We start from the raw sequence: 10,194 nt of genomic DNA on the forward strand, positions 1-10,194 counted from the left end.
TATATCATATACAGCTTCAACACATTTTGAGCTAGTCTGAGTCGACTTTCAACAAATTTCAGCTTCAAACCTACTAATTTATGAATCGCCAACGCCAAGCTAGAACCCATAAGTATCATTTTACATTATACACTACCCGGAAGAACCTGTGTCTGAGACATTTCACCTGTTTTGTTTGGTTCGATTTCGTTTATTTTGAAGCTGTATATGATATACACAACGTATCCCTATGAAACAAATGTTTGCCAAAAAAAGATTATACCGGATCAAGAATCAAGACATGTTGAAATTTACCGCATCAAGTTGGTAATTGACAGGTTAGTGCAGGTTTGTCTGGTCATATCATGTTAAGTTTTCCTTTGTTTTCAAAAACAAAATGTGTGTTTCCGTCAAGAATGACTATGAAATGCCTAGTATAATTATCCACAAACCATTTGTTCCCTGAACCTTTTGACCCAACAAGAAGCATGCACAACTTCGGACAGACAAGGAAACAAGGGCCATGTTGATGAATTTATATACAAAGATGTTGCATCAATTAATACTCTATTTTTTTCTGCCATTAGGACACAATTATTACTAGTGTACCCGTCAATTATATCTGCACAGAAAATTCTGGAGAATCTGAACCACACAGACAACGTCGATTAAGAAATGGAAATCATGTCAGAAGTTTTCAATGGTGAACATTGATACAAGACTAAAGAGAGTTGCTGCAAAGAATGTTTAAAGAAAATCGATACAGTTTTGTCATTGTGAGTTATTTCTCTCTTCAGATATTCAGACTCCAAAAAAGACAGCCTCATTTTGCGTATCAATGATGTGCCTTGGCTGCAGACTTGGCTTTGGCCTGGTTGATTTTTTTTTAAACCAGTAAATAAAAGCATTAGTTTCAAAAAACAGGTCAATAAAAGCATCAGCGCATCCATCAAAAAATGACAAGATATCAGTTAGTATTGCAGTAAGATAGGCAAGTTTAATTAGTGAAATAATGTTTTTAGGAAACATATAAACACTTCATCAAATTCAGCCGAAATACAGGTACACAAGATTATACCAAAAAGAAAGGGGATTGTTCGGCAAACCTTGTTTATCACTTTCACATTGACATAATAAATACAGAGGAAATGTAAATATATCACCTATTTTGAAAGTCTGAAAGTGAAAGGTCTTTGGCAGGAGTAAGTTATGCCGAGAAGGCGAGAATAAGGAATCTTTCTAATTTTTAAGTACACCTGGAAAAGGGAGATCAAAAAATTCCATTATGTTTAACTTGGAAAGTTAGAAGCATCATGGCAGGCCCTTTACAAGTGACAGGCTTTGGATAGATATCAATTGAAGATGGTTGTTTAGAGTTGCGTACAACAGAAAACTATGTGGTGAATCAAGTTTAGATTTTTCCCTAGAATAGTCAACCTAACATGTAACCTAGGTACTCCACTATTCCAGGATAGAAGTTCGACTTTTGTGGTAATCACATACTCCTAATTTCACTATTGCTAATGGGGAAAGGCACAAACTCGCAAAAAGGGTAAGACCTAATTTCATACCACAACTCATGAAGCATGATTATACTATGATGCTCAGACACTTTTAGAAGAATCGGACACAAACACACGAATCAGAGTGTCCGATTCTTTGTACTTCAAAATCAAAGACCCGGGGACACATTCTATAAGGATCCGAAACTTGTATTTGGACACGTAAATTAGTATATTTGATATATTGTGGTAATTTTTATACACAAGTACTTATCATTTTATATAAAATAATATATTAACTTTTGAAAAACAAGGGTAAAATAATATTTATTATAGATATAAATTTATAATAGGTACAATGTCAAAAGCTAAAGGGTTCATATAATAAAATATTAGAGATAGGCTATCAAATGTCTGAGATGAAGTGTCAATTTTCCAAATGTCATTTGGATCCGGATCCAAGTGTCGGTGTCGGTGTCAGTGTCATAACGGGTACGGCAAGGTTTTCTGAAGAGTCCGAGCATCATAGTGATTATATGCACAGACACAAACTCGCAAAAAGGGTAAGATCTAATTTCATACCACAACTCATGGATCTAATTAAGCTCCAACTTTAATTTTTAGACATTTTAATTACAGAATTACCATAATTTCTCAATAATGTTGTTGAAGTACTTAACAATATAATAGTATAGTAAGAGGAGTAGACCATAAACATAATATAATAGTATAGTATGAGGAGTAGACCATAAACATAGTAATAGACAAATCAATACGCAAATAAATTGATGTCACCCAACTTCAACAATGTCAATTAGGTGGATCTCGGGCCCTGGTATTATCACTCTCATCCTCTTAACCATCTTCACGTGGAAGAGTTAAAAAGAAACTAGGAGGAGAGAAAGTGAAGTGGAAGTGATGAAGGTTCTAGATTTAGGAGGAGAGTAAGACATGTGATGAGGGATCTGTTTTTGGCTGTTTTCCTCATTAAGGATAATTACTTTATTTTGCACTAATTATTATTGTGTACTGTTTTGCCCATTTAAAAAATCAAGCAGAATTGCTAATTTTTAATGCATGAATCTTGTTGTACATACAAGCCTCAACAAAAATCATGCTTTTCATAACGTTGCCTGAGATTAATACTATATATACAAATTTGAAAATCATGTGTGTCAGACTGAAATTTGCCTGTTTAATAGTCACAATATACATGATGAAATTGCTACACAGTGTTAATTGCAGAGGCTGCATATCAAATAAAAGAACACATGCTATTTAAATTCTCAATCTGTGGAGCTTTGGAAATAGAAAAAAAAAACATTAAATACCTCAGCTAAACCAGAGTTTCAATCAAGAAGGACCAAGTACACAATACAACAATGTAGTGGGCATTCAAGTATTCAGGGCTGTGATTCCACGACTAGAACTCAATAAAACAGGCTCGACTTGGTTTGAGTTCAATTTCAAGCTCTAATTCCAGTTAATTCGAGTTTTTCAAGAGTTTGACTCGTTTGGATGGAAGTTGACTTAAACACGGACTGACCTCGACTCTGCTCTAGCTCATGACATAATTTATAAAATATAATGGACTGGACTTGATAGTATGCTATAAACCCAAGCCAGACATCTATACTGTTCACATATGTGAGAAGGCCCAAGAGTAAGAAAGCCTACGCTATTGAAGCCCAAATGGACCGAAGACTTATTATTTTTAAAGAAGGGTAAAAAAATCTTTTGTTTGGAGAAAGGGGGGAGGATAAAAGGAAGTACGGTTTACAATTATAGACATGTTGATTATTGTGGGTGTTAACGGTGGGAGAGGCTACATCTCGAATTGTAGTAAATCTATCTTGTAACCAGTATTATATTATTCAGTACTTGAAAATGCAGGAGAAATGGGTGCGCCGCCATCTAATCCAGCTCGTATTGAGCAACTTGAAAAAGGGATCGAAGAGCTACGGACAACCATCGGTGTAGCCACGGCCGTTAATAATGCAACTAGAAGCTTACAAAGTTCCCTCATAGAGCATCTATCGGTCACGTTGGACCAGGCTATGCAGCGGGTTGAGATGAGAATCAAGAGATCTAAGGAAGAACAGGAGCAATTCCAAGAAGAGATGAGATCGACGTTGTTGTCTATAAAAGTGAATGATGCGACTCAATTAAATGGGTCAGGGAAGGTATTGAAGGGAGCGGAGCGGGTCGAAAGGAGGGTTTTGGGTTCGGGCTGGGTCTCGGGTTAGGGACCGGGTCAAGCCATGGTGGTGGATTCGGGTTTGGGTCGGGACGGTTTGGGGACCCGATGGGAGGAAATAGGAAGGTGAAAAAACTAATTTACTGGTGTTCGATGGAATGAACCCAGATGGCTGGATTTTGAGAGCAGAGCGTTACTTTCATTTCTACCGATTGGGGGAAGAGGAATCTTTGGAAGCGGCTGTGGTATCATCATTGCATGGGGATGTGTTACTATGGTTTCAATGGGAAAATAGGCGTCGTCCTATCCGGAATTGGACAGAGCTGAAGTCCAGGTTGCTGCGGCAGTTTCGACCTTCATCCATGGGTAGCTTACAAGAACAGTGGCTCCACCACCAACAGCAAAGCAAACAAATGTAGTGGAATATAGAAGGCGTTTCACTGAGTTGATGGCCCCTCTAACAGGAGTTCCGAAAGAGATTGCACTGGCCCAATTTATCAACGGTTTAAAGGATGAGATTATAACAGAAGTGCGGGTGTTAGGTACGATTAATTTGGACCATGCTATTGAATTGGCCGTAAAAGTAGAAGAGAAGCTGAGATGTCATGGGAACCGTAAAGCAAGTGGTGTGAGCACGAATTCATTCAAATCAGGTACGATATTCAACTTTATCTAAATCTTAAGCAGGGATAGGAATGACTAGCTAGCTTATTCCAGTTGTTATTTAATTCCCGAGTTAGAGCAAAGTATAGTTCTGAAAGACGTTCATTGCTTACCCTAGCTGCCAAAGACTTGAGGAAAAAATAAGACAATTATGCCATTCGTAAAAAGTAATGTCGAAAGCCCCAAAACTAGCTCTATCAGACCGCCCTTGTCCCTTTCCTTTCTCTCGAAACTAGATTCACTCGTTCTTTTCTCCGGCTCCCCAGTTCAAGTAGTCAATCAGTATCAATTTATTCCCAGTCGTCCTCTTCACCTCTACCCCGTCTGGAAGGAGTATGAGTAATTTACCAGTAGCCAAACCGATGGGGGAGTTTCGGAGATTAACTGAGAAGGAATTACAGGCGAATCTGAAAAAAGGGGAATGCTTCAGGTGCGAGGAAAATAGTCGGCAGGTCATCGTTGTAAGAAACGGGAGGTGAGCGTCATCTTAATGCAGGGTGAGGTTGGGGAGATTGAGCAAGAGGGGAATGATGAGTTAGGGGAGGAGTGTCTGGTTGTATCACCGAGTGAAAATGAAGAGATCCAACCTGAAATTTCCTTAAATTCGGTTGTGGGAATCACTAATCCAAAAACTCTAAAGTTGCGAGGCGAGGTTCTGGGCAAGAATGTTGTGGTAATGGTGGATCCTGGGGCAACCCACAATTTTATATCCACCAATGCGGTTATAAACTAGGGTTACCGGTGATTAACACAAAGGAAATTTGGTGTGTCGTTAGGAAATGGGGAAATGGAGGTGGAGAAGGCGAATGCAAGGGGGTAATGGTGCACTTGCCTACTATAACCGTAGTGGAGGATTTTCTGCCGCTGGCTTTGGGTAATTCCGACGTGATCTTGGGTGTAGCTTGGTTAGGGTAATTAAGTACGGTAATCACAAATTGGAAGACCCAAACATTGAAATTTATGGTGGGTGGAGAACAAGTGACAGATCAAGGAGATCCAAGCTTGGCGTGTTCGTTGATATCTCTCAAAGCCATGCTCAAAACCTTAAAGAAAGGACAAGGATTTCTAGTCGAGTTCAACGAGATGTCTGCTAATAAACAGCCAGGAGCTGAAGAGAAAGACAAACACGAAGTCCCTGTCTTTCTCTGCAGAATTATGAGTGTTTTTGAGATGCCTCCGGAATTGCCACTTTCGAGGAGACATGAGCATGGTATCACTCTCAAGGAAGAACAGACCCAGTGAGCGTGAGGCCTTATTGATACTTTCAGGCTCAAAAGAACGAAATAACGAAATAGAGGCCTTGGTGCGAGACATGTTACACGCAGGAATTATCCAACCATCTATTAGCCCATTCTCCAGTCCAGTGATTTTAGTGAAGAAGAAGAATGGATCTTGGAGGTTTTGCAAGGATTATCGCGCTTTGAACAAGGTAACAGTCGCTAGAGCCTCAATTCTATTTAAAAACTCGTGGCTGACAAGTTTCCAATACCGGTGATTGATGAGCTATTAGATGAGCTTCATGGAGCTAATTTTTTTCTAAATTAGACCTCAAGTCCGGTTACCATCAGATTCGAGTAAAGGCAGATGATGTATCGAAAACGGCTTTCCGAACACATGAGGGGCCTTACGAATTCTTAGTAATGCTCTTCGGGTTAAAGAACGCGCCTGCTACCTTTCAGGCCCTTATGAATACTGTCTTCAAGCCTTACCTCCGCCGTTTTGTCCTCGTTTTTTTTACGATATTCTGGTTTATAGTCCTGATGCAGCACAACACCAGTGAACATTTGGCCAAGGTGTTACAAACATTAAAAGAACACCAGTTGTATGCCAACAAGGATAAGTGTGAGTTTGGGCAGACTCAGTTAGCATATTTGGGACACGTGATTTCAGATCAGGGGGTTACAGTTGATGGAAGCAAAATAGAGGCGATGCTGCAGTGGCCACAACCAAAAAATTTGAAACAGTTGCGTTCTTTTTTAGGGTTAACGGGTTACTACCGTAAATTTATAGCCGAGTATGCAACAATAGCTTGTCCTTTAACGGACCAGATGAAAAGGGATCAGTTTGTGTGGACTAAAAATGCTACAACTTCATTCGAGCTATTGAAACGATCTTTGTCACAAGCTCCTATTATGGCCATGCCCAACTTCAACAAGGCTTTTATTGTGGAAACCGACGCCTCTGGGTTTGGGTTAGGAGTTGTTTTACTTCAGGAAGGACACCTTATTACATATTACAGCAAGGTTCTAGGGACAAGTGCCCGACTTAAATCCATTTACGAGAAGGAATTAATGGCGATTGTGCTCGCCATACTCAAATGGAAACATTGCCTGCTCGGGCAGCATTTCATTGTGAGAACCGACCAACAAAGCTTGAAATTTTTGATGGAACAACGAGAAGTAGGCCCAGAGTACCAGAAGTGGGTCAGCAAATTAATGGGCTTTGATTTTGAAATTCATTACAAGTTTGGGGCCTCGAATCGTGTGGCAGATGCCCTCTCTCGGCAGTCTGGTCCTGTTGGGGAACTTAGGGCTCTGATCAGCACTGTGGAACACTTTGGGAGGAGGTACAAGCAATTATTAAAGAAGATCCCTTTATTAAAAAAAATTAAGGCAGATTTAGAAACAGGGCAGGTGGTGGCCAAGGGATACACCTTGGAGCATGGGATTTTAAGGTTTAATGGAAGAATTGTATTACCGTCAAGGTATTCTCTCATTGCCAAATTATTGCACACGTATCATGACACGCCCATAGGGGGGCATTCAGGGGAATTCAAGACATATCAGCGTCTTGCATGAGGAAGGCAGTGGCCCAATATGTGCAGGCATGTGCTGTGTGCCAACAGATCAAGTCATTTACACTCAAACCAGCGGGTCTCCTTAACCCATTACCAATACCGTCAACTGTTTGGGATGGGTTGTTGATGGATTTCATCGAGGGGCTACCAAAATCGCAAGGTTGGGATTCAGTAATGGTTGTAGTCGACCGTCTCACGAAGTATGCACACTTTCTGCCCTTGACTGAAACACCCATTCACCGCTCAACGAGTGGCCTCGATTTTTATTCTGGAAGTGGTACGCCTCCATAGGTTTCCCACCACGATTGTATCAGATCGTGATAAGGTGTTTCTAAGTCTCTTTTGGAAAGAAATTTTCAGGAAACAGGGCACAATGTTGCATCACAGTACCGCATACCACCCACAAACCGACGGCCAAACAGAGGTGATTAACAAATGTGTGGAAAACTATCTGAGGAGCTTTATTAATGGCAAACCAAGAACTTGGGCAAGTTGGTTATCTTAGGCGAAGTATTGGTATAATACTTCGTACCATGTGTCTACGGGTTTCACGCCCTTTAAAGCCTTGTATGGTAGAGATCCCCTACCATTAATCAAATTCATTTCTGGCAGCACAGGGCTATCTGCCATTGAAGATCAGTTACGGAAACGGGATGCTAATATTGATGAGTTGAAGGCACAGTTATTACGGATTACGGCCTCAACAAGGATAAGAAATTCTGAAAAGTACTAAGACTAGCAGCCGAGCGTATGAAAAACCAAGAGGACAAGTCTCGTCGAGAATTGGAGTTCCAGGTAGGAGACCCCGTGTACCTCAAACTGCAACCGTACAGGCAGCAATCAGTAGCCACGCGAGCTTGCGCCAAGCTGGCACCTCGTTATTATGGTCCATTCGATGTGATCCAGCGTGTAGGCAAGGTGGCATATAAACTCCAGCTCCCAACCACTTCGAGAATTCACCCAGTATTCCATGTTTCTCAATTAAAGAAAGCAGTGGGTCAATCCAATGCTACATTAATTCTACCTCCTAATATAAGTGCCACAGGTCTGGGAAGGCACTCCTGAGAAGGTACTAGGGGTGCAAAAAAACACATCAACTCCATATGCGGTTGTGGAAGTGCTAATTCAATGGGAGGGGTTACCGGAGTATGAAGCTACCTGGGAGCAGTTTGCAAAGTTGGACAATAGATTCTCTTCTTTTCACCTTGAGGACAAGGTGGCTATTTGGGCCGCGGGTAATGCTATAAACCCAAGCCATCCACCTATACTGTTCACATATGTGAGAAGGCCCAAGAGTAAGAAAGCCCACGCTATTGAAGCCCAAATGGACTGAAGACTTATTATTTTTAAAGAAGGGTAAAATAGTCTTTTGTTAGGAGAAAGGGGGAGGATAAAAGTTAGTAGGGTTTACAATTATAGACATGTTGATTATTGTGGGAGTTAACGGTGGGAGAGGCTACATCTCGAATTGTAGTAAATCTATCTTCTAACCAGTATTATATTATTCAGTACAATTTCTTCCTTATTTATATCTCTGTCTAGTAGATTGTAGTGAATCCATAGCATAGTATTTGGTTAAACTTTGTAATGTGTTAATCAATATAATTAATATTTGAGTAGTTCGAGCTCGACTCGGACTTAAAATATCGTTAACAGGCTTGATCTCAACTTTGTTCGGCTTATACATGAGGTGAGTTCTACCACAATTTATAAGCTCAACCGGACTCCACTCAATAAAAAAACTCAAAACTCGATAAAAGAAAACTCGACTCAAGATACTTAATTCGAATTATGGCCCTAAAACATTAAGTGCTATTAACTCAATTCATGTCCCCTGGCCCTAGCCTATCTACTAAAACCAGTTAACAATGATATAATAATAACGAAAAACAAAGAAAGGGAAAAATGACATTTACAAAAAACAAATCATGGTACTCAATACAATCTGTTATGTCTATTAACCGCATAATTATCAACTAAGAACATTACACAAAGGATCATTCATTAGTAACACAAGGAAAAAGCTCTTACGACAACCAATGTAACCCCTCTACAAACGGCATATGTAAAAAACTAAAATTTTAAACTCAAAACTATTTCAACTTTTATTGAAACCCCAAAATCACTGATGATATAATCAAATATAAAGTCAGACCCTATATAAGAGCCTACAAATTAAATACCTTGAGATACTTGAGCTTCATGCTTCCATAAACAATTCCAAATGAAAAGGCTGATACACGAGCCACCTAATGATACATACACATGAACATAAATCTAAACACAATAACAGCTGATTGGTTTTAAACTCATAATCTTGAAAAATAATTAAAAAGAAAAATACCAGAGCGAGTGTGCTGGTTCCTGAATAAGGTCCTGGTGGCGGCGCCATTGATCAGATCAGAGTAGAGGTGTTTTATAAATCCTCTTTGATTTCGAAAGATCTGTAGCCCTAAATACAACAAATTGTGTATGCCTCTAAAGACTTTGTATTATTTTTGTGGATTTAATAATTAATCTGTCCTATCAGCTTTCATCTAGTAGTCATCTGATCTTTGCCCAGGAAATCATGGATGGAGCCCAAGTTGCGAGATAAGCCCAGTTCACTTTAGCCCATTTATTCAAAATTAGAATCATATATTTTCTTATAAAGCATCTCCAATCATAACCATAATAGCTAAAATGGTCAGCTAAATCATCATCATCAAAAATTTTTGTTAAATCATCATTATCAAAAATTTTGCTAAATCATCATCATCAAAAATTTTGTTGAGTCTGTGAGTTCATTTGTTCCGTGGTATTAGCTATATTATTTAGCTATATTCAAAAATAGTATGCTATATGTATTTGCAAATCATTTTATATATATAATTTCATATGTTGAAATAAATTTAAATATTTAAATAAATACAAGTAAAAATAAAATATTTATTTAATAAAAATATTGAATATATAATTATATAATTATAATAAGACACTTATATATGTTAAAAAACATATACTTATATGTATAATAAAATTTTATATTTATATTTATATTTTATTTTATTATATTA

General features: G+C 38.8%; 1 protein-coding gene across 1 annotated transcript; it reads right to left on the minus strand.

Moving 5' to 3' along the window:
- Window positions 1–613: 613 nt before the first annotated feature.
- LOC141667254 (uncharacterized) lies at window positions 614–9,670 on the minus strand. The gene is made up of 3 exons (XM_074473667.1): window positions 9,483–9,670; window positions 9,322–9,387; window positions 614–850 (listed from the first exon to the last, which is right to left on the minus strand). The coding sequence occupies exons 1-3, from the start codon at window positions 9,528–9,530 to the stop codon at window positions 815–817; spliced, it is 150 nt and encodes a 49-aa protein (XP_074329768.1). The 5' UTR covers window positions 9,531–9,670; the 3' UTR covers window positions 614–814.
- Between the last annotated feature and the right edge of the window lie 524 nt (window positions 9,671–10,194).

This window comes from Apium graveolens, chromosome 6 (genome assembly GCF_009905375.1).
Source record: "Apium graveolens cultivar Ventura chromosome 6, ASM990537v1, whole genome shotgun sequence".
NCBI lineage: Eukaryota > Viridiplantae > Streptophyta > Magnoliopsida > Apiales > Apiaceae > Apium > Apium graveolens.